At 44.5% G+C, this 24,994-nt stretch overlaps 2 protein-coding genes across 2 annotated transcripts; one reads left to right on the forward strand and one right to left on the reverse strand.

The window, feature by feature from the left end:
- Positions 1 to 4,869, forward strand: LOC147329762 (uncharacterized). Its single transcript, XM_086290877.1, has 2 exons — positions 1 to 2,517; positions 4,817 to 4,869. The coding sequence occupies exons 1-2, from the start codon at positions 129 to 131 to the stop codon at positions 4,867 to 4,869; spliced, it is 2,442 nt and encodes an 813-aa protein (XP_086147003.1). The 5' UTR covers positions 1 to 128.
- On the reverse strand, positions 3,592 to 24,190 carry ldlrad2 (low density lipoprotein receptor class A domain containing 2). Its single transcript, XM_086291066.1, has 5 exons — positions 23,965 to 24,190; positions 18,247 to 18,738; positions 6,843 to 6,992; positions 6,560 to 6,700; positions 3,592 to 5,209 (listed from the first exon to the last, which is right to left on the reverse strand). The coding sequence occupies exons 1-5, from the start codon at positions 24,047 to 24,049 to the stop codon at positions 4,929 to 4,931; spliced, it is 1,149 nt and encodes a 382-aa protein (XP_086147192.1). The 5' UTR covers positions 24,050 to 24,190; the 3' UTR covers positions 3,592 to 4,928.
- Positions 24,191 to 24,994: the final 804 nt, after the last annotated feature.

Raw genomic sequence — 24,994 nt, forward strand, 5'->3', positions numbered from 1 at the left:
GTGACGGCAGCCTTTCCAAGTAGCTCTGCAACACCGCACCTTTTTGTTAACTTTAACTTTTTAGACTAGGCTTTTCAAACTTTTTTTCACCTTCCTCTACTTATACCTCTTAGATATAGCGATACAAGATGGATAATGCACTTTTTAAAACTTCTGGAACCAGTTCCTTCATCTATTCGAGAGCGGAGCTGCTGGCACTAAAAACAAAGGGACAGACCGGCATGCGACACAACATCCCGGCCGAGCTAAAGAGGAGCTACAGAGGCTGCAAAGCTGGAGCGAGGAGAGCGGATCACCGGAGGCGATTCAAACCATCAATCCCGACAGTGATCATGGGCAACGTGAACTCGTTACAGAATAAGATTGACGAACTGTGCGCTCTGAACAACCACAGACTATACCGTGAGTGCAGCTTGTTTATCTTCACGGAGACGTGGCTAACCGAGCTAACGCCGCAGGCTAACGTAGACCTATGCGGTTTCACATCCGTGAGAGCCGATAGGGACACGCAGGCCAGCGGAAAAAGCAGAGGTGGGGGACTCATTGTCTACGTTAACAACAGATACTGTAACCCTGGACACGTCTCCGTTAAAGTTTCGGTATGCCGTCCGGACCTGGAGCTGCTAGCTGTTAGCTTGCGGCCATATTATCTACCTCGGGAGTTCAGTCATGTGATCTGTGTGTGTGTTTACATCCCTCCGAGGGCCGACGCAACAGCTGCCTGTGAGAAAATACACACAGTCACAGCAAGACTTCAGACACAAAACCCCGAGGCTTTCATTATTATATCTGGAGACTTTAACCATGCCACACTGGACTCTACTCTGGCTGCTTTTCACCAGTTTGTGAATTGTCCCACAAGAAGCAACAGGACAATTGACCTACTGTATGCTAATGTGAGAGATGCATACAGAGCCACCCCCCTCCCCCCACTAGGGAAGTCAGACCACAACCTGGTTTACCTACAGCCACAATACACACCCCTCGTCCAAAGGCAGCCGGTCACAACGCGCTCCATCCGGAGATGGACCCCAGAAAAGGAGGATGCTCTGAGGGACTGTTATGACACCACAGACTGGGATGTGCTCCTGAGCCCACATGGTGAGGACATAGAGGGGGCGACACACTGTCTTACAGACTACCTCAACTTTTGTGTGGACACGGTCGCCCCTGCTAAGACGGTACGGTGTTATCCTAATAACAAACCGTGGGTAACACAGGAAGTCAAAGCTGTCCTCAACATGAAGAAGAAGGCTTTCAGGAGCAAAGTGAAGGAGGAGATGAAGGCAGCACAGCGGGAGGTGAAACGCTGCCTGAGGGAAGCAAAGGACACCTACAGGAGGAAGGTGGAGCAGAAGTTGGAGAGGAACAATATGAGGGAGGTCTGGAATGGTGTGAAAACCATCACAGGCCACAACACCAAGAAAAGCACAGTGGGGGGGACTGTGGAGAAGGCAAACGAACTCAACAACTTCTTCAACAGGTTTGACCAGCCCACAACCCCCCCACCCTCACCTTCACTACAGAGTCCAATCCCCACTCTCCTACCTCCCTCGCTTCCCCCCCTTCCTGACACCATGACACCCCCCTCCTCCAATCCCTCTCTCAGCAGCAAGACATCTCCCCCCCTCCCCTCCTCCCAAACATCTCCCAGTGTCACAGTGGATCAGGTCAGGAGACAACTGAGGAAGCTTCGCCCCAGAAAGGCAGCAGGCCCAGACAAGGTGTGTCCTAGGATGCTAAAGGCGTGTGCTGCTGAACTTGGGGAGCCGCTACAACGAGTCTTCAACCTCAGTCTGCGACTGGGGAGAGTGCCCGCCCTATGGAAGACATCCTGCATCGTCCCGGTCCCCAAAAAGAACCGGCCCAATGAGCTGAATGACTTCCGACCGGTGGCACTGACGTCACATCTTATGAAGACTCTAGAGCGGCTCTTCCTCAACCTCCTCCGACCACAGGTACAACATGCCCAGGACCCACTACAGTTTGCATACAAGGCGGGTGTCGGAGTGGAGGATGCCATCCTGTACCTCCTACACAGAGCCCACTCACACCTGGATGGGGGAAAAGGCACGGTCAGGATCCTGTTTCTTGACTTTTCCAGTGCCTTTAATACCATCCGGCCCTGTATGCTTCAAGAAAAACTGAACAGGATGGAGGTGGACCCCTGCCTGGTGGCTTGGATCTCCGACTACCTCACCGACAGACCACAGTACGTCAGGCTGAAGGACATCACGTCTGACACAGTGGTCAGCAGCACAGGAGCACCACAGGGAACTGTGCTGTCCCCTCTTCTCTTCACCCTGTACACCTCTGACTTCTGCTACAACTCTGAATTATGCCACATTCAGAAGTTTGCAGACGACACAGCCATCATGGGGTGTATCTGGGATGATCAGGAAGAGGAGTACAGAAGTCTGGTGAGGAACTTTGTCGCATGGAGTCACACAAACCACCTGCAACTCAACACCTCAAAGACTAAGGAACTGGTTGTGGACTTCGGGAGGTCTAGAGCAGGTCCACTGCCGGTTCAGATAGAGGGGGAGGAGGTGGAGGTGGTCAACAAGTACAAGTACCTCGGGCTGTGGGTGGACAATAAACTGGACTGGTCATGCAACACAGAGCACCTGTATAAAAAAAGCCCAAAGCCGACTGTACTTCCTCAGGAGGCTGAGGTCTTTTAACATCTGCAGGAAGCTCCTGAGGATGTTTTACCAGTCGGTGGTTGCTGGAGTACTTTTCTATGCTGTGGTGTGCTGGGGGAGCAGCACAGCAAAGAAGGACTCATCCAGGCTGGAGAAACTGATCAGGAGGGCTAGCTCTGTGGTCGGCATGAAGCTGGACACTCTGGTGACAGTGGCAGAGAAAAGGACATTAAAGAAACTGATGGACATTATGGACAATGCCAGGCATCCTCTGCACACGGCCATTAACAACCAGAAGAGTCTGTTCAGTGACAGGTTGCTTCTCCCAAAGACAAGAACTAACAGACTTAAAAACTCCTTTGTCCCACACGCCATCAGACTGTTTAACTCCTCTCTGGAGGGGAGAGGGAGGGGAAACAGGAGGACAAAGGAGGGAACAACTAAGCTGTAGTGCCTCTTCACCTCACTGTGCAATACCTTTTGTGCAATACTTTTGTAAATAGTCAACGGTGCAATAGACTCAATACTTGAAATGTGCAATTCACTTGTATTTTTATTTTTATTCCTATTTATTCTATTTATCCCCTTCGTATATTTTATTTATATTGTCTCTGTATTTATATATATGTGTGTGTGTATAACTCTGTAACTTCTGTCGGTGCTGTGCTTTTTTGGAAATCGAATTTCCCAGAGGAACCCACCCGAGGGATTAATAAAGTTCTATCTTATCTTAAATGTAAAACATCCCTGTGTTCAAACAACACTTAAAGGCTTTTGCATCTCTGTGTGTGGAATAAAGCTGTGGAACAGACTGAGTGAAGAACTGAAGCATGACTCAGTTTAAACAGAGGTTCAAAACTATGGTTTTTGCAAAGTGCAGGGAGGAGGAAAGGCTCTGATCTGGTGTTCTCCCCCATTAGTTTCACAACAGGGATGTGTATGTGTGGGTGCACAAGTATGTTTACATAAGTATATATATCTGTAAATGTAAAAGTAGCCTTTTGACGTGTTACTACAGTTATAAAAGCAAATACATGTAACAAATTGTACGGAAGAATTTACAATGGACAGGGAGAAAAGGTGTAGCCTATTAGTTACTAAAGGAGGGAGAAGGGGTGGGATTAAATAAGCTTACACTTCTTCCAGCTGCTTTTTAAACATATTATTTATAATTTCTAATTATTATTGTTTTGTTTTGCTTTTGTTTTTCTTTGTTTGTTTGTCTCCTTTTTTTCTGTTGTTGATGTTGTTATACTATTTTAACATGTTCAAAATAAAGAGACAACACAAATACAAATGCTGTTTCCTTAAAAATGTGGCATCATACACACAGCCTTTTAGAGTTATTAGATTTATTGCCAAGAAGCATTGTTACATCAAAGAACTAACTTAACGAACACAATTTTCCTTATTTGATTCCCAAGAGAAACAGGACTTAGTACTTGCTGATGGTTTTATAGGCCATTCAAGCCTTGTGCAGGTCTACAATTGTGTCCCTGACTTCCTTTATCAGCTATTTGGTCTTACCCTTTGTGGTCGATAGGTCGGAATGAAGGAACTGGTTCTGCAGACAGAAGTGCTTTATACAAATAATGAGTTGAGGTTAGCAGTCTCTGATTGATTAATTCATTGACTGATTAGGATCTGTGTGGTACATGGGCACACAACCAATCTGTGGGAAGCAGTATTCTGGCTGCATTGGACAGGTTCACCACGAATTTCACTTAATGAAATCCAAATCAATTTATAGCGTTTGTTATGTGGTTTTCTGGGTTTTATTAGAGACTGTTCATTTCTTTGGAACTGAGAAACATTACAAATTTATCAGGGGATGGATTAGTTATGTTCCCCCACAGTATGTCAGCATGGAGAGTGAAAAGTGAATTTTTCAAAGGGACAAACAGCTGTTGTCACCAGGTGGGCCACTCCACTGCTGTTTCTTCAGTATATGACCTCAGCATACTTTGTGGACATGTGGTATATTTTCACAGCATGACTAAACAGTTACTTCAAAGACAGAGTGAAAATAGCATGTATATGACTAAACACTGATCACATACTTTCATACTAAATTGCAGATATAAATTCTATCCTGCTTTATCTTCTCATAGTAACATAAACAACACCACCTGTGTGATTACATTTAAAACACATTTAATCGACTCCATCAGATCTGTCCATGCCAGAGTCTCACACATCGTCACACACCACTCAGCCTTCATGATTCATGTCCATGCCATATCTCTGTGTACCAATCGTGACCTGTTGGACAGTCCTGCTGCTTTACACACCTGCTGTAGTAACCACCGCGGTCCCCATTGGTGTGCCACTGGCATGTGTGTGTGGAGTGACTTTTCCCGGTCGGTGCTCCTTATTGCGGATACAGCTGTGAGTGCACAACTGGCATGAGGCACAGGCTGAGTTGCAGCAGGGTAAGAAGCGACAGGCGCTAACTCGCCACATGAAGCAGCCAGGTGACCAGAAGCACCAGCAGAGCACTATGCCACCTGTCACCATGCCCATGATGATGTAGAGAACCAACAGGGACAAAGAGGCAGGGGAGTCTAGAGTTAAAACAAAGTATAGTTATTTGTATCGGAAATGACAGTCATAATTAAATAAACAGCAGCAGTGAAAAAGTACATTCATTTATGTGTGTGGTGGGGAAGCTCCACCTCACAAAAAAACAATAGTCAACAATTCAGTGATACCCAACAGGGTCCATGGACTTGGAAATGTCCTGCCCATTGATCATCCATTCATAAAAAAAGTGTCACGAATCTCAGGATCCGGTGTGGTGTGTTTTTTTTTTGCCTTCGCCTCTCCCACCAGGGCAGAGCTGGACCTTGCTCCCCCACCTCTGCACCCACCTTCAACGCACACCTGTTGCTCATTCATGCTAATCCTACTCTGGCTTCTCATTGTGAGTGATTACCTGGCAGACTACTTAAGATGGCAGGCGACTGCTTCCTCGCTGGATCGTTGTACTGAATAGTGTCAGTGTAGCCCAGCCACTTGAGCATCTTTTCCTTGAGATTTCTCAGAGTTTCTCCCTGACGTATTTTCCCCTGTGTACAGGCTACCCAGATCCCCTGCCTGTGTCCCCTGTCGCTTTGAACTCTGTGGATGTGTGTGAGTGACGGTGAGCGTTTTAGATCAGACTGCTTGAGTGAGTCACGGACGGAGTAAAGAAGAAGTAATGTTGGTGCCTGCCTCAGACCTTTCCCTCAGCCTTGGACTCCCTCGAGCCCTGTGTTTTCTTATCCCATTGTATATATTTATATATCTTCACCTGGTGCAATATCACAAATAAACCCTTCATCTTCTCCCTAAGCTTCTGAGTCCTGCGATTGAGTTCTCTACCAAACAAACGGTGACAAAAAGTCATAAACCACAGATTGCCTGACCATCCATCAGCACTTCAGAGCCTCTCTTTATGTTCCTGCTGCAGAGAGTTCCTTAAAAGTATATCTGAATATGAACAAAGGGCCAAAATATATTTTAAAAAAACCCTCCACTATTTCAACTGAATGGTCACTTTGACTATGATTATGTTGCTCTGTAGATATTTGCTATAACTTACTTCTCCACAATAAATTAAGCACATGAATGAAATTCTGACCACTGAAAGCAAGCAGTCTGCTCCTCTAGATAGAGCTCTGTAGCGCTGGGCAAAGCGAGGCTTTGTAAAAGCTGCAGCATTTAAAGCAATTGTGCCAGAATTGTAACGAGGCTTTCAAACAGTCTGACACCTCCACAGTCACCCCTACTGGCCACATCACATCTGATAATGATCTTCTGGGAAACAATGACTGAAGAAATTTTATTGGACTACTCTTGAGTGCAACTGAATTTTGTTATTTAGCAGCCAACTGACTGCAGGGTGTAAGCACTGTCTTTGCAAGTTTACGTACCTGCTACCGACTCAGGATTGGGAGGACCAATCGGCGCACCACAGTTCATACGTGTCAGGAAGGGCACAGTGGGTGGACTCAGAAAGGGATGAGGAGGGGTTGCTATTGCTGGTGAAGGTTCAGGAGGTAAAATTTGACCTTCTGAAGAAGGACAGATTTGGGTCAGCTATTAAATATTACAAATGGTGTTTCACTGGTAAGCTTTACAATACATTTCTTAAACTGTTTACAGTATTCCAAAATCCTCAAATTTCCTAATTAAGTAAGTATCAGCCTAACTGACCTTTGCAGCCTGTGGTGAGGTTTTCCTCCAGGTCACTTCCATCCCCACAGTTATCAATGCCTTTTTCATCACACACCAAACTCAGAGGGATGCACTTTCCATTCCTGCAAGTGAAGTAAGGCTCATTGCTGCAATCTGATTGATTAAAACCTGAAGGAAGAAGAAGACAACAAAGAAAGTGAAAAAGAGGGATTACTTTGGTAGTGGGTAGACTACTGCCACTGAATACTGACACACACATTCAGTGCATGCAATGGATTTCTACCTTGTACAGAAAATAGGTATGGTAGGTACGGTCAGAGGTGGGAAGTACGAAGTACAAATACTTCCTTACTCTACCTAAGAACATGTATCTGTACTTTACTTGAGAAGTTTATTTCCTGACTGCTTTTTACTTTTACTCCCTGACAGGCTTGTTACTTTTGGTTTGATGGATTTGAGTTGAATGCGTCAAACATCAAACCGATTAGAATTTTGCCAAATTTGTTTGGTTTATGCCACAGCACTAGAACGACTGCAACTGTCTGTAAGCTGTGGTACTTCAGCATCTAGCTAGCCCTACAGAAGAGGAGCCAACATAAAGAGAGTAATACTTTTTAAGTGTGAGGTAATTTCTAACACAGCGTTTCTATCAACTCAACAAACACAAACTGTGTGTGTGCAGTTTGTCTCTCAGGCTACGTTCACACTAGCCTAGATAGATTTGAAAACGGCGTTTTCGTCTGAAAACGCTCCGCGTCCACACTAGCGTTTTCAGTCATTTTCACAGAGTTGTGCGTCCACAGGTGCAAAAGCGAGTAGGAATGAAAGAATTTGAAGTAAAGCTATCTGGAGCATGTACAAACTGATAATAATCTTTTTTAGGGCTGTCAAAATTGAGAGCAATCAAAACAACTGCTGTAATGCACTCCACTATCTTTTTTTAAGTGGTCACATGACTGCATCACATGACTAAAATGTGTCATCGTTTTAGAAAGTCTGCGCTTTCTAGTGTCCACACTGCGCCGGGGCAGCGTTTTCGAGAGCGTTTTCAAAAAGCTGCGTTTTTCCCTTGAGGAAAACGCTGTCTCAGTGTGGGAGGCCAAAATGGAGAGAAAATGATGTGTGGACATAGCCTCAGTGTGTTGCAGCTAAAGGTCCAGCTGCCATATTTGACAGGGAGAGAAATGAAAGAGAGCTAACTTCACTCAAAGATCAGAATCAGAATGTCTTTATTGTCATTGTCACAGGTACAACCACATTATAAGTGGTCCCCGATCAGTGCATAAAAAATAAAAATGTGAAAGTATAAATAAAACAATAAAATTCAATAAAATCAATAAATAAAACACTTAAAGTGCTAATAAAAGTAGTATGAGCACACATTCACATACATTCCCACATACATGCTTCAGTCAGCGCATAGATCAATTCAAGAGTGGCGTGATGGACATTTTTTAGTAGCAGCAGCTTTTTTAAGACGGTGGGTATTGTGTAGATCTTCCAGTGTGGGGAGAGGGCAGCTAGTGATCCTTTGGGTGGTGTTAATGATCCTTTGGAGTGCTTTTCTCTGAGCCACGGTGCAGCTAGTGTACCAGATGCATATGCAATAGGTCTGTGTCTGTTGGTGGCTCTGTAGAAGGACACCAGCAGTCTCTGTGAGCCAGTGCTGAGGCTCAGGGCTGAGGATGTGTGATGGCCAACTCTCACTCTCTGTCTACAGCCTGAGAGGAAGCTGTTGAGCCACATGCAGGTGCTGTATGGAAGCCCCAGGTCCTGTAGCTTAACCACCAGTTTGTGTGGAAGAATGGTGTTAAAAGCTTAGCAGTAATCCATGAAAAGCATCCACACATAGCTCCAGGTGTGTTACGGCAGCATGGAGTAAACCTTTACTCAAAAAGCATCTCTAGACCCAGCAGTCTTAGCTAATTATAGGCCAATCTCCAACCTTCCTTTATATCAAACATCCTTGAAAGAGTAGTTGTCAAACAGCTAACAGATCATCTGCAGAGGTTTATTTGAAGAGTTTCAGTCAGGTTTCAGAGCTCAGCACAGCACAGAAACAGCTTTAGTGAAGGTTACAAATGATCTTCTTATGGCCTCTGACAGTGGACTCATCTCTGTGCTTGTCCTGCTAGACCTCAGTGCAGCGTTCGATACTGTCGACCATAATATCCTATTAGAGCGATTAGAACATGCTGTAGGTATTACAGGTACTGCGCTGCAGTGGTTTGTATCATATCTATCTAATAGACTCCAATTTGTTCATGTAAATGGAGAGTCCTCTTCACACACTGAGGTTAATTATGGAGTTCCACAGGGTTCAGTGCTAGGACCAATTCTGTTTACATTATACATGCTTCCCTTAGGCAGTATCATTAGAAGACATAGCATACATTTACACTGCTATGCAGATGACACCCAGCTCTATCTGTCCATGAAGCCAGATAACACACACCAATGAGTTAAACTGCAGGAATGTCTTAAAGACATAAAGACCTGGATGGCCGCTAACTTTCTGCTTCTTAATTCAGATTAAACTGAGGTTATTGTACTCGGCCCTGAAAAGCTTAGAAATATGGTATCTAACCAGATTCTTCCTCTGGATGGCATTACCTTGGCCTCCAGTAACGCTGTGAGGAACCTTGGAGTCATTTTTGACCAGGACATGTCCTTCAACGCACATATTAAACAAATATGTAAGACTGCGTTCTTCCATTTGCGCAACATCTCTAAAGTTAGAAATATCCTGTCTCAGAGTGACGCTGAAAAACTAGTTCATGCATTTATTACTTCCAGGCTGGACGACTGTAATTCATTATTATCAGGAAGTCCTAAAAACTCCCTGAAAAGCCTTCAGCTGATCCAAAATGCTGCAGCAAGAGTCCTGACAGGGACTAGAAAGAGAGAGCAGATTTCTCCTGCTTTGGCTTCCTGTTAAATCCAGAATTCAAAATCCTGCTCCTCACATACAAGGTCTTAAATAATCAGGCCCCATCTTATCTCAATGACCTTGTAGTACCATATCACCCTATTAGAGCACTTCGCTCTCGCTCTGCAGGCCTACTTGTTGTTCCTAGAGTATTTAAAAGTAGAATGGGAGGCAGAGCCTTCAGTTTTCAGGCCCCTCTTCTGTGGAACCAGCTTCCAGTTTGGATTCAGGAGACAGACACTATCTCTACTTTCAAGATTAGGCTTCAAACTTTCCTTTTTGCTAAAGCATATAGTTAGGGCTGGACCAGGTGACCCTGAATCCTCCCTTAGTTATGCTGCAATAGACGTAGGCTGCCGGGGGATTCCCATGATGCATTGAGTTTTTCCTTTCCAGTCACCTTTTTCACTCACTATGTATTAACAGACCTCTCTGCATTGAATCATATCTGTTATTAACCTCTGTCTCTCTTCCACAGCATGTCTTTATCCTGTCTTCCTTCTCTCACCCCAACCAATCACAGCAGATGGCCCCGCCCCTCTCTGAGCCTGGTTCTGCCGGAGGTTTCTTCCTGTCAAAGGGAGTTTTTCCTTCCCACTGTTGCCATAGTGCTGCTCATAGGGGGTCATATGATTGTTGGGTTATTCTCTCTATGTATTATTGTAGGGTCTACCTTACAGTATAAAGTGCCTTGTGGCAACTGTTGTTGTGATTTGGCGCTGTGTAAATAAAATTGAATTGAATTCCTGATGTTCAAAGATATCCCAGTTAGTCCTGTCAAAACAGTCCTGCAGCTGCTGAGAGGCACCCTCTGGCCATATGGTAATGTCTTTCTCCATGGCCAAAGACTAAGACAGAAGGACAGGAGAGGAAGAAGAGAGCTTGGATTTAAAGGGAAGGATGCTCAGCATTGCTTGATAGACTGGGAATTTAAAGCTTCCATGTAGGTCCTCGTGTTTTTAATCAGATATTAAGTCTATGTGACATTATGTTTTATCACATTGAGAAACATGCTGCAAAACAAACTGAGTCAAACTAAGTGTGTTATTCAAAGGCTGCATTAAAATCCTCTGCAGGATAAACAGGTTAGTTAGTTGTAGTGTGATGGGTTTAAAGTAAAGAACAGTGTGTGACTGATACACTATGGCTGTAGTTTCATGGTCAGAGTAAGGTTACATCAAGTGTAGCAGCGATTCATGTGAATTTTGCTGATGATGCTAAGATTCACTGACTGAATTCCACCAGTCAGTAAATTGATTTCCACATTGATTTAAGTCGTGTACATCCACAAAGAGTGGATCAATGACCAGGTTTCCCATGGTCACTGATCATGACTCAAGGATCATTGATCAGTGGTTGTTGTCAAAGGAGCTTTCAAAGAAAAGCGTCTGGACTTCTTTAAGTAGCTTGAAGACGTTTCACCTCTCATCCGAGAAGCTTCTTCAGTTCTAAGGTCAAATGGTGGAGAGTCCCAGATATAAACCTAGTGGGAGTTTCCCCCCACAGAGGGACAAAAGGACCCCCTGATGATCCTCTAATCGCCTGAGCCAAGGTGTGAAACTGGGTGTGGGTCCCAATCAGCCAGAGTTTCGGGTGAGTTCATTGTGAAACCTGGCCCCACCTTATCATGCGAATTCCTGAGGTCAGATGGCCCAGGATGTGAGTGGGCGTTAAGGCGTCTGGGAAGGGATCTCAAAACTGGATTATAGATGGCAGAGAGTTGGTGTCGTAAACCCCCGCCTCTGTTCAAAGATGGTCGCTCACAGTGGACATAGATGCTTCTTTCACTCCTCTTTCAAACCATCTGTCCTCTCTGTCCAAAATGTGAACATTGGCATCCTCGAAAGAGTGACCTTTGACCTTTAGATGCAGATGGAAAGTGCAAACTTCACAAGTGCATGGCACAACATAGAGAAGCCACCTCCACAGGACAAGACTCAGCTGTCCATCTGCATCTAAAGGGCCATCTGATCTCAGGAATTTGCATGATACACATCGGACTACAAACACGCACATTACCAACTCCGGAAGACGATCAAAGCAGCCAAACGTGAGTACAGGGACAGGGTGGAGCAACAGTTTGACAACCCTCGGAGTATGTGGCAGGGACTAAACACGATCGCAGACTTTAGAGGGAAAACCAGCACACCGCAGACCACGGCCTCTCTGTGTGAGGATCTAAACGTATTCTACGCTAGATTCGACACAGCGAACACCATGAGACTGGACAGTGTGCGCACCGCGGATGACGTCAGTGCGCACACTGTGTCTGAGGAGGATGTGCGGAAGTGCTTCAGGAAGGTGAACGCACGCAAAGCTACTGGTCCGGACGGGATTCCCGGCCGCGTCCTCAGGTCATGCGCGGCTCAGCTGGCTGGAGTGTTCACACACATCTTCAACCTTTCCCTCTCTCTGTCTGTAGTCCCAGCCTGCTTCAAAATGGCCACCATCGTCCCTGTACCCAAATCCTCCACCATCTCCTCATTGAACGACTGCCGACCTGTAGCCCTGACCCCCATCGTAAGCAAATGCTTCGAGAAGCTGGTCAGGGACTTCATCTGCTCTGCACTACCCGACTCACTGGACCCTCTACAGTTTGCATACCGCCACAACAGGTCCACTGATGATGCCATAGCCCTGACACTACACACTGCCCTGTCACACCTGGAGAAGAGAGACACGTATGTGAGAATGCTGTTTGTAGATTACAGCTCAGCATTCAATACCATCGTTCCCTCGAAGCTGGACAGGAAACTGCAGGATCTAGGACTGAGCAGCTCCCTCTGCAGCTGGATCCTTAGCTTCCTGTCTGACAGACGCCAGGTGGTCAGACTGGGCAGCATCACCTCATCCCCCATCACACTGAACACTGGTGCTCCACAGGGGTGTGTACTGAGCCCTCTCCTGTACTCACTCTACAGCTACGACTGCACAGCCACTAACAACTCCAACATCATTGTGAAGTTTGCGGACGACACTACAGTGGTGGGTCTTATCACCAACGGTGATGAGACGGCTTACAGGGAGGAGGTCAGCGCCCTGACCCACTGGTGTCAAGACAACCATCTCACCCTCAACGTCGCAAAGACAAAGGAGTTGATAGTGGACTTCCGGAGGTGCAGAGAAGTACACACCCCCATCACCATCAACGGCGCTGCTGTGGAGAGAGTGAGCAGCTTCCGGTTCCTTGGAGTACATCTGGCTGAGGATCTTACGTGGTCAGTACACACAAACAAAACAGTGAAGAAGGCGCAGCAGCGCCTCTTCTTTCTCAGGAGACTGAAAAGATTCGGCATGAGCCCCCGCATCCTCAGGACCTTCTATCACTGTGCCATTGAGAGCATCCTCACTGGATGCATCACCACCTGGTATGGCAACAGCACCGCCTACAACTGCAAAGCTCTCCAGCGAGTAGTGCGGTGCTCTGAACGGATAATTGGAGGTGAGCTTCCCTCCCTCCAAGACATCTACAGGAAGCGGTGCCTGAGGAAAGCGGGGAGGATCATCAAGGACTCCAGTCACCCCAGCCATAAACTGTTCAGACTGCTTCCATCAGGAAGGAGGTTCTGCAGCATCCGGTCCCGTACCAGCAGACTGAGAGACAGCTTCTTCCACCAGGCCATCAGACTGCTGAACACGTCATAGACACCTCAGCTTCACTACTGGAACTTCAACATTATGCACTCCACACTGTACAGTAATGCCACTGTTTTGCACATATTCAACTCTGTATATTTTATATATTTTATTTATTGTTGACTCTATTTAATTTGTAAAATATGTGTACACACACACACACACACACACACACACACACACACACACACGTAGAAAAATATTTAGTATACACATCCAGAAATGCATATACTATTATATATTGTACATATATTTATTAGTTTCAGATGTAGCCATTCTTGTATCTTGCTTGTTTACATTATTGTATTTTGCACAACTCTGTTGCTTGTGAAGCTCGCACACAAGAATTTCACTCACATGTGCTGTACCAATGTACCTGCACATGTGATGTGACAATAAAAGTGATTTGATTTGATTTGATTTGATAAGGTGGGGCCAGGTTTCACAATGAACTCACCCGAAACTCTGGCTGATTGGGACCCACACCCAGTTTCACACCTTGGCTCAGGCGATTAGAGGATCATCAGGGGGTCCTTTTGTCCCTCTGTGGGGGGAAACTCCAACTAGGTTTATATCTGGGACTCTCCACCATTTGACCTTAGAACTGAAGAAGCTTCTCGGATGAGAGGTGAAACGTCTTCAAGCAACTTAAAGAAGTCCAGACGCTTTTCTTTGCAAGCTCCTTTGACTACGATGACCTGGATGACTGAGAATCTTCACAGACACCAGTGGTTGTTGATATATAGTCATGAGAATTTGCATATTAATGATCAGTGTTCCTTCAGTGGTACTGGTTTCAGTCATTATGCAAATGTCCTGTTTATAAGGTTGAAACCTGCAGTCAGGTGAGACTGAAGAAGTCACCTGATGATGAGCAAACATTTCTCCCACTGAAAATGCTACGTCCAGATGAACAGAATAAACTTTTTGGGATTTACTCACCTGGATAATAAAGACATCAATAAATTTAAACCCTCTTTTGAGGATGTTTCTATTTTTGTGAAACTGAAACCCCCCCAAAACAAAACAGAAAATGTGTACAGTCAGAGGTTAAAGTGGATTCAGCGGGTGTGGAACCCTATAATTGGTCTTAGTGGCTCAGTGTGGGGAAAATAATCATAACTCTCAATAATTTCTACTAAGAGCTGCAGTAGATTTTCTTAGTGTACAGGCTGTGATCAGCTGACCTGCTGCTCTTTGTGGATGTACACAACTTAAATCAACCAGATGTGAGCAGATGTTTCCTGAGTTGTCCTGGCTGATTTCCATCCTCCACACTGACAGCACACTGTTTATGCTGTCTGTTTTTCTAGGTGGTATAAAGTTGATATGATGGTGGAATTCAGTCAATGAATCTCAGCATCATCATCTAAATTCACATGTTTCTCTGCTCCACCTGGTGTAACCTTACTCTGACCATGAAACCACAGCCACAGTGTATCACTCACACACTGCTCTTTACGTTTAGGAAGTCACTTGGATGATGACAAAACGTTTCTCCCACTGAAAACATGCAGATGAACTTATTAAGCCACGTGCACAAAAGTATACAGATGATTTGTTTTTAAATATAAATCTACGTGTCTGCTGCATGACACAAAACTAATGTTAGACACAAAACTTTTTCAAACTTCAAACCATACCGAAGACGTTCTTTTACCACAAACAGCACCAATGTACACTGAGCAAAATAATCTGTTTTCACATCTCTACTCAGTGTTATGTGGAAACTGAAAGACACAATAAACACCTGAACAAGCGACAACAAACTCAGCTTGACAAGAAATCAAAGTGCTGTCTCCTGAAGAAAGATGCCCTGTGTTCTGGTTCTGGTCCATTTTATAATGGAAGATGTGGTAAGGACAAGAATGAATATATCTACCAAATTTGAAGAAATTACTTTCTGGCCTTGCTGAGGTATGGCAAACAGAAATCTGCAAATGTAAAGCCTCCACGTATTGCTGACACAGAGTCACAAAGTCTAGCTGCAGATACAGTGAGGCAGGATAATGAATTGATCCCTTGCTGCTACCTCAAAGGGAGATATCAAATAAATATCCCCAAAGAAACAAAACAGCACTTATATAAAAGGCCTGAGTGGAAAACTTGGCAAACCCTAAAAAACGTTGGTCTATTTCCAGTGATCTGCCAACAACTAATATTAAAACAAAAGACTTCTCATTGCTTTTACAACTACTCTGAATACAATCTACATCACTGTTTAAGAATTTAAATATGAACTTTTGCACTATTCAGCAGTGTGCACTGGGGGGAATACTTCTGATGCCCTGTTGAATTTGTAAGTTTTAAACAGAAATGACCAGTCTCTCTCTTTTCTTTCACCAAATATCAGCCCACAGACTGGCTGTGCCCATACATTACAATGGCACATACATAGGAACAAATCAGTAAATCAATTACAGCTACTCCTGATCTCAGCTCTTCATGTCTAGAAATCACACCTGCTGTGTCCCCTCTGTCCCCTTCTGGCCGCCTGCGCCTCAATTTTATTCCACAACCTAGACATCCGCATTACTCACACTCTCATAACACACACATATAGGGGCTTGGGGGTGGGGGACGGTCTGTGTATTGAACCTCACCTCTGGTGCTGGTGGCCGCCTCTTGATTTTAAATGCATGTAGACATTGAGGGTTCTCGAGAGGGGCCGTGCTGACACCTGCTGTTCTTTGCCAGCAGCACCATGCCCTCCCGTGTTTTAAATGCAGTTGGGAACAGCACGCAGCAACACTACACATGAGTGGGAGGAGGGAGGTATGGGGTCTTCACACCCCCCCGTTCTCTGTTAGCCATTGGAACGCAGAGGCTGGGAGGAGGAGTTGGCCGTCCAATTGGGGTCTGTGATGCAGGGCCTCCCGGCTGCTGCAGAGCCGGGAGCGGTATGCTTGTCTCCACCTCAGGGGAAAGGGTTACATCTCCTGGGTCTAGGTGGTGTCCAGGGCTGGGCGCTCATGTATGTACCGGCTCACTCCTGGTGGCCGCTTGGCGGGTCCTGGTGCCCATGGCTTGGTCGGGCCTCTTCCGGGGATTGGGGGGCCCTCCGGCCTCTGGGCCTACGGCTCGGTTCACTCTGGCACAGCTGGCTGCCGGCAGAGCCCGCGGGCACGCCACTGCAGCTCCCTCTGGCTTCTGCTCTGTGGCTGCTGGGAGTTCTCTCGTCTGGGGCTCTCCTCAAATCTTCTCAGGAGGGTGGCATGGTTGCCCTTAAAGTGGACCTCCTTGGGCTCTCGCACTCTGGAGCCTCTGGATGTCTGGGGCCTGGATCTCCTCCATGCATGCTTCATGCCCTGGGGGACAGGGCTATGGCTCCCTACACCCTCTAGCAGATCATTACATGAAGAAACCTTTTGAAAACAAGCGCACTGATCCGCACGGGTGTTCAGACAAGCTACACTTTTCTTGGCTGCTACCTCAAAGCACACTGTGTGCTGTCGGTCCTGCGTGCTGCACAAAAACATTTAATATTTAGTATTTACTGTTATTTACACTTATTATGTTGCTCTCTTTTTTTTGCTTGTTTTCTCTTTTTTTCTTTTTTTTCTCTCAACAGGTAATCTGGGAGATTTTTTTTCTTTTTAAGTTTACTTTCTCACTGTCCCTCTTCCCCTCTGTTTTTCTGTTCCTTCATCTCTCTTTCTTCCTTTCCTATCCCCCAGCCATGTCTGTCCCGTCTGTAACAACTGAAAATAAAATAAAATAAATAATAACAACAAGGGTTGATCAAATGGACTAAAACGGCAAGGCCGTGATGATCCACTTGGAAAAGTAAATCCATTGGGTGCCTTTGTTGGCTTTCAGATATCAATTCTGATGGCTAAGGAACCAAACCGGACAGGCAAAAAAAAAGAAATCACACCTGCTCACAGAACCGATTTTCTCCATTCCAACCTCAGCACTACTATGGGTAAAATCAAAGAGCTGTCAGTGACAACCCTGCAGACCTGCACAAGTTGCAGGAGTGACCTAGCCAGTCTCCAGACCTCAGTCCTGTAGGAAATCTGTGGACAGAGCTCCCGTTTTGAGTTGCCAAGTTGCAGCAACGACACCTAAAGGATTTAGAGAGTTTCTGCAAGGAGTAGTAGGCCAAAAGCCCCCAGCGCTACTTCTCAAATTAAATTAACACTGACTTTAAATGATGCAGCATCTGTCTATCCTGTTAAATCTCCAGTGACATTTTGTATCTGCAAAATAAAATGTTACATTAAAATACAAGACGTGTTATTCCAGTTTCTTATAAGCGTCTTCTGTCATCGCTGTGGGTTTTCGCTTTTAACTTCAGCTGACCTTCAAGTAATGTGGATTGCACAACAGTGGTCATTATATTCTTCATTTCCAGTTAATACTTGTACAGCTGCTGTTATTGTGTATTTATTTATTTATATTTCTTCATACATTCTTATATAGTTCTATATTGTGTATTTTGTTGTACAGTTATTTTATTTTCAACTTTAATTTATATATTTTATCTTATTCTTCCCAGTTAAATTTACCCTTCATTCTAATTTGTGTTGTACAGTTATTTCATTTTTAACCTTAATTTATATTTTATTCCTTCCTAGTTAAATTTACCCTTTTTAATTTTTCATATTTATTTCCTATCTTATTCATAGCCTTTTCCTTTTTTGTTCTCTTTAGGTCACGAGCAGTTGTCCAAGCATTTCACTACATATCGTACTGTGTATGACTGTGTACGTGACAAATAAAATTTGAATTTGAATTTGAAGTAAAACAAAGCAGAACTTTCCTAAAGTATGTGTTTGATTAAAGGTCTCCTGTTTCTTAGCTAAAGACTGACTTTCAAACACATTTTCATAACCTTTACCGTGTTTTTCTTACCCAGTCTGAAGGAGGTGAAGTCCCCCACAAAGTCAACTCGAGGCTGAGTCCCCCTGGTCACCAGCCTCAGGGTCAGGTAGTTTCCTGTGGACAGCACTGGTCGGGGTGGGCTCTTCCCACAAAGAGGAGGCCCCAAGAGAGGCGAGGTTGTGTCCCGACCATCATAGAACTGAACGTAAGAGCCGGCATGACACGGATCTTCTGAGTTTTCACCAGAGGTAGACTGCGATCTGGGGCTGAGAGGGGCAGAACCGTGGGGGGACAGAGACTCTGGCAAGACAGGCGCAGGACTCAGGGGGGCCACTCTAAGCAAGCTGTAAACCAGGAAGAAGCGGAAATGGAACTGGACCTTGTCTTTGGGAGAGCTGGCCTGCATTGTCAGGTGGCAATCAGTCCCCATGATCACAAAGTAGTACTTCTTGGATTCCTGGTGTGAGTTGATGATCATACCGTCACCTTGGATTGTCTGGCCACAGAAATCTACCACATTCACTGACAGGGAAGAAAAAAAACAAGAGACTAACTTCCCACATATTACACAGTCAAAGCAAGGTTGTTACAGATTTTTTTTAAAAGGTTACTTTGATCAATTTCTCTTTATTAAAAATGGGCTAACCTGAACACACTCTGTGTTTTTGAGTTGTGTTGCTTTTGTTTTTTTTTGGTTTTTTTCACAGTATTTTAAAGTATTTCGAACCATTATGGTTGTTTGAGTTTATGTTGCCTTCCTTTCATTTTAAAGCTATTGTCGTGTAACGTCAGCCAACAAATTTCAGCTTGCTGAATATTTTCGCGTTCCCATTCTCTGTAAACTGTGCAACTCTGACTTCATTGTTTAATGTTCTTACAAACCAAAAGAATTCAGTAGTGTCTTTTTAAAAAAAAATGAAACTAACGTTTGCACATCAGCACAGATATGGATTTGCAAACGAGATGAAGGCTTCCACCTGAATACCATTTTGTTCACAATTACCAACCCAAGATACCAGCTTTTTGGTTTACACTTGACTAAAATTTGAATTCCTTCTTCTTTTCTGTTTTTTTTTTCTTCCTTATTGGGTCTATGCAGAGTATCTCTGGTGCTACCATGTTTTTCAGTCATCTCTGGCTAGCTCTGGGATGTTTTTATCAATCTTCAACTCAAAATGTGCGCACAAAATGTGTGCTAACCAGTCTGGTGTTACATTAACCCTTTCACACACAGTGCTCACTACAGTAGACAGGTATTTATAGGTGGTTTTCTTGTATTTGTGTCAGTGTTGATGGTATACTTGCACATAAATCACTACACACTGATGTGTCACTCCATACCCTGCCACCCACTGGTCAGCCAGTGTACTTGTAAAAAAAACTCTTTGAAAAGTAAATTAAAAAAAAATTAAGCTCAAAAATCTTTTTTCAAATCCTGATTGATGGTGTCATAATTCATGCAGGACAGGTTTAAATGGTGGTTCTAGGTAGAAGTTGTCGTGACTTTTTTCCTTTTGATCCCATACACCCAAAAATTCAATATTTGCTAAATAAGCCCATTTAAACAAAAGTCATGAAAAATAACATAATGTGGTTTTAATTTAACAGAGTTACAGAATTATTAAAATGCCAAGGAGGTCAAAACAACACCCTTGGCAGAAAAATAGCTGGCTGACAAGGAACAGGACCATTTTAGCCTGATAGGTCAGAGTTAGTTAAACCACATCTGAAGAGCAGATCCTCGGAGGACACACATATCATAACATTGTAGACCTGGTCTGCTAAATCTACCGTGGGACCAACGTCTAAGACGCAGCTTATCTAAAAGCAGGCTCCGGCAGCCTCCACACTGTCACCCATGGCCCCTTCCCTCTGGGCCACAGGCCAAATAATGAGGAAATTTATGACCACCCCTGAAGTTTATTAGCTTTGTTTCCATGGCAACTTGAATGTCCTAGGGCACATGAGCCCCTGTTGGTGGGAAACAGCTCATCCCCTCCACATGGCCTAAGTAAATACAAGACCTGGAGAGGATAACATCCAATGCACGGGTGACCAGAAGGTACAGAGGCCTCACTAAAGAATTTTGCAGGTTGAAAATTCAATTCATCTCTCAAAAATGTATTGTAAATTAAGTCTATTTGTTGTGCTGACAGACGAGGGGTTATTCACAATGCTCACAGGTTATATTTAGATTTGATTTGATAACCTTTGTAGTTTAGTAATTGTTTTTTTTCTTGGGCAGCCTTCATGAGTTCCTAGAGGTTAAAAAAGGTCATTTGACCCATTCTTATATAGTCCTTTTCTACTCTCCCAGAGCACTCAGTGTTTTAGACAACATGCACTTTTTCTCTCTACGTAATATTCACACACACTCATACACTGATGGATGCTTTGGAGAGCAACTTAGGGTTAGTAATTTGCTCAAGGATATTTGGCCTGCAGACTGGAGCAACCAACAACCAGTCAACAGTGCTTGTCCAGTGCCTAAGCTGTACAAGCACTCAAGAACACATACAAACAACAGAAATACACTCACTGGCCACTTTGTTAGCGACACTATTTAATTAAATTGAAAGCCTTTATTGTCATTATACATAGTATAAGAAGATTAGAAACAGCTCTAGAAAAGTGCATGGGTACCTTAGCACATTATAAAGACTATACAATAATTTAACTATACACTTAATATAAATATAAATACACAGTACAGTACTGAATGACAGAGACAGACAGGCAGAGAACTGATTACTTTTTGTGCAAGCACCCTTAGGATGTGTAGCCGCTGCTGGGCCATCTTGACTAGCGCCGTGGTGTTAGTTGACCAGGAGAGGTCTGCAGAGATGTGGACGCCAAGGAATTTGAAGGACTCCACTCGCTCTACACTTTCTCCGTTGATGTGCAGGGGGGCAGAGGCAGTTCTGTTCCACCTGAAGTGCAGGATGAGTTCCTTGGTCTTGGTGACGTTAAGTGTCAGGTTGTTTGATGCACACCATTTTCCCAGTTTCAGGACTGAGAGTGTGAGGGGAAGAGAGGTGAGGGCCGAGCTTCACCGGCTGGGGTCTGTTGACCAAGAAGTCCTTTATCCAAGAGCAGGTGGGTGGTGGTTTGGGGACACCCGGATGTAGAAGGCATCCCACTGTGTGTGTTCAAAATCTCCCATTCCACCAAATCTGAATATTTTCTATTAGACTGAATTCTGGTGAGTGTGGAGGCACTCTGAGTTCAGTGAATCTTCAACCAGGACCATCACCTGTGGTGGAACCAGCTCCCAGTGTCAGTTCAGGAAGCAGGCACCAAAGCATCAGCATCAAACTTTTGTTTTTCATGCTGCAAGCTTGGGTCTTCGACAATGTTGTTGATGTTGTTCCTGTAATCTGCTGGAGCCATTCGCCTTGCTTGGGAGTCACTGCACCAAGCGCTCCGATTGCCACCACTGCTACCTTCATCCTCCACATCTTCTAGAGCCCTTGGTATTTCTCCAGCTTCTCGTGTTACTACTTCCTGATGTTGCCGTCATTCAGTATTGCTACATCTATCACTACGGCCGTCTTCTTCAGTTGGTCCACCACCACTATGTCTGGTTGGTTAGCCACCACCATTTTGTCCGGGGTGGTTGTAGCTCAGGTGGTAGAGCAGGTCAGCTACTAACTGGAAGGTTAGTGGTTCCCATGTTGCTTTCTGAGTGTGAATGTTAGATAGGGAGCACTTAACAACTTAGCTTGCGTGATTGGGTGAATGAACGAGTTGTATAGAGTGCTCAGAGTAGAAAAGTCCTGTATAAGAACCAATTCTTCTGTATCTGGAAGTCCCACAGGATCTTAGCTCGGTCATTCTCCATCACGCTACTGGTCATGTCCCACTTTGACCTTTTAAATTTCTCCCACAATTAAAATATTTGGTCTCATATGGTGTGAGCATAAGTAAGACAAACCCTTAGGTATAACAACATCAGCCATCACATCTCCTTACTTTAGAGGTCTGGTCTAGGTTTGCTCTTGAATTTGGCTCCCATCTGTATATTTCATGTACAATAATTAATTTATTAAGACACAGAACACATTTACAAGCAAATACATGTTAGCAGCCTAGCTTAATTGTTTCTAGTGATGAAGGACTCTGGAGTGTACATCATACATGTTTATCTCACTACCGACTAGGGATGGGTATCGTTTAGGTTTTATCTGATACCGGTGCCAAATCGGTACTTTTGAAACGGTGCCGGTGCTTAAAGAATGGAGAACACAAAATTGGTCCAAAAACCTCTCATGTTCAGCTGTTTTGTAAAAAGATAACAATGTTAGCCTTTTCTGCAGCTATGGGGCATATATGGCATCACTCTTGGCTGGAAGCAGTGCTTAAACAATGGAAAAAACACCAACTTTGTCCAAAAACCTCTCATGTTTAACTGTTTCCCACTTTTTCTTTGGTCATTTTAGCCTTTTTGGCCAGGGTGAAGGGAGTATCTGCCATCAAACAAGAAGACAGCCGCATGTAACTACGACGGTGTTTGCTAGTTCACCTTACATGCATTAATGTAATAACGTGGTTAGCCTACTCAACGTAAATTACAAGAACAACATGAAGCTACTCACGCAGAGAAGAACGGCTGCTGCTGCATCATCATCCTCATCATTTCTGCTACACTGGCAGGGCTAGGGGCCAGGACTCTCCTCTTCGTGTTTTTGGGGGATGTTGCTAACTCCGGGTCCGATAACAGGCACCACACCCGCAGTAGATGTGCTCGGTGTGAGGTCTCGCAGCAAGCTATCAAATACGGCGCATTTCTCGGCTTTTAAAAAAACGCTATGCGTCGCCAGGTGTTTCATCAGATTTGAGGTGTTACCTCCTTTGACAGTATCACAGTATCAGCTTAAAGCACTTGTTGCTGCTGAGTTTGCATATTTTGCTGTGAAGTACAGCCAGACTTTCGCCTTGGGCATTTTTAATCTGTAGCTCTGCTCTAAAAGAACGTACGTACCTGGACCCGCCTACTATCCTCGGAAACGTAAAATGATTGGCTAGAAGTGTATCACAGCTCAGGAAAAAAAAGCACCGAAATAAAGCACCGAAATGTGCGCTGCTTTTCGGTCTGGTTACTACCGTTTATGTCAGAACCGGTGCTATCATGGCACCGGATAACGGTACCCATCCCTCCTACCGACTTATATATATTATAAATATATTATCTCCCCCTTCTAGTAATGCAACTTCTGCATGCGGGACGTTTCAGGCTTTGGACAGGCAAACTGTGAAATGGACACGGTGGACTGTGACACTTGTTTGTGATTACAAGCCGAATTTTGTTGGGCACTGTCTTCATAGACCTTTAGTTCAACAGAAGTTATGTAGAAGGCAAAACGTGTGTGATATACAGGGTCAGTGTTCCTGAGCCTAGTCAGTGATTTCTACTTTATGGACAGCAGTACAGCCTGAGCACACACTGAAGCACTAGAACGTCTCAGCCTCTCATGTTTTTGAAGTAATTAGTAGAAATACTAACAAATAAACTTGGCCTGGTTTATTTGAAATGTGTTGCTGGTGTCTTTGGAAAAACCTTGTTAACACACACACACAGAGATTTTAAAAATGATTGCATGTCTTTGTTTTGTTACTTTGACTCTCACATATTTAGCGCAATCAGAGCGTTGTGCACAGAGAAATACAGCACACACACGTGCACCAAGCCTCTTTTAGTTGAGTTTGTGGAGTATTTCACACAGTTGTATCCGGGTGTTAAAAACTTACTGGTGTCGATGGACGAGGTGGAGAGACTCATGAAGCAGCGCAGCAGGAGCAGCAGTGTGAACACCCGCTGATTGCAGCTCTCCATTATCCAAACTGGGATACGAACGTGAAAAGCAGAGGAGGGTTCAGTCAGTTCACAGGTTAACAGAGTCACTTTAACCTAAATTTGTCACATTTGTCCAAAATAGAAAGTGCAGCATGCAAGAGTGTGACTGTCTGTTTAGCGGTGTGCTGCTCTCTTCTGTTACTTTGTTATTCGAGTTGAACCTTATCCTCTCGTGTCCAGTCATCTCCTTGACAACACCCAACCAATCAGCCTTCAAGTTAGGGAAGGGGCGCGCGCGCGCACACACACACACACACACACACACACACACACACACACACAGTCTTTGTTCAAAATAAAGGTCCACTCACTTGATGTAAACTTCATTTAGTTAGCTGAACTCTCCTTCTTCCTTGGGTGCTTTTAGCTGCTTCTCTGGTTTAAGGCTAAGTCAGTACAGTTATGTGCTTAACCAAATCTTACATCATTAGATACACGTTAGATACACTGCTGTAGAAACATTTAATCACAAATCATGTGTTTCACAAGAAAACACACTGGAACAGTAATTATATCCAGTTGTAAATGGGCTGGTCCTTATGTAGTGCTCTTTACTCTACTCAAGCACTCAAAGAACTTTATGCGACATGGCTCATTCATTCATTCATTCATTCATTCATTCATCCACACAAGCACTTTTCTTTCCTATTTTCACTCCAGTGACCATACTAGAGTGAAATCTGTGGTTCAGTATCTTGGCCAAGTATACTTTTGCATGTAGGAGCAGCCAGGGATTGAATCACCAACTTTCCAGTTAGTAGATGACCTACACCAGAGCTTCCCAAAGTGTGGGGCCCGCCCCCTAAGGGGGGCGCAGAGCCATTGCAAGGGGGAAAAAGGGGAAACCCCCCCCCCCCCCAAAAAAAAACACTTGGACACTGCTAGCACGGGGCGCCCACAAAACGCAAAGCAGGAGATGAAGCA

Source organism: Aulonocara sp. 'chitande type north' Nkhata Bay, linkage group LG5, assembly GCF_057382095.1.
Source record: "Aulonocara sp. 'chitande type north' Nkhata Bay isolate Kocher_YH1m ecotype deep benthic linkage group LG5, A_spYH_male_GT1.1, whole genome shotgun sequence".
In the NCBI taxonomy this organism is placed as follows: Eukaryota; Metazoa; Chordata; class Actinopteri; order Cichliformes; family Cichlidae; genus Aulonocara; species Aulonocara sp. 'chitande type north' Nkhata Bay.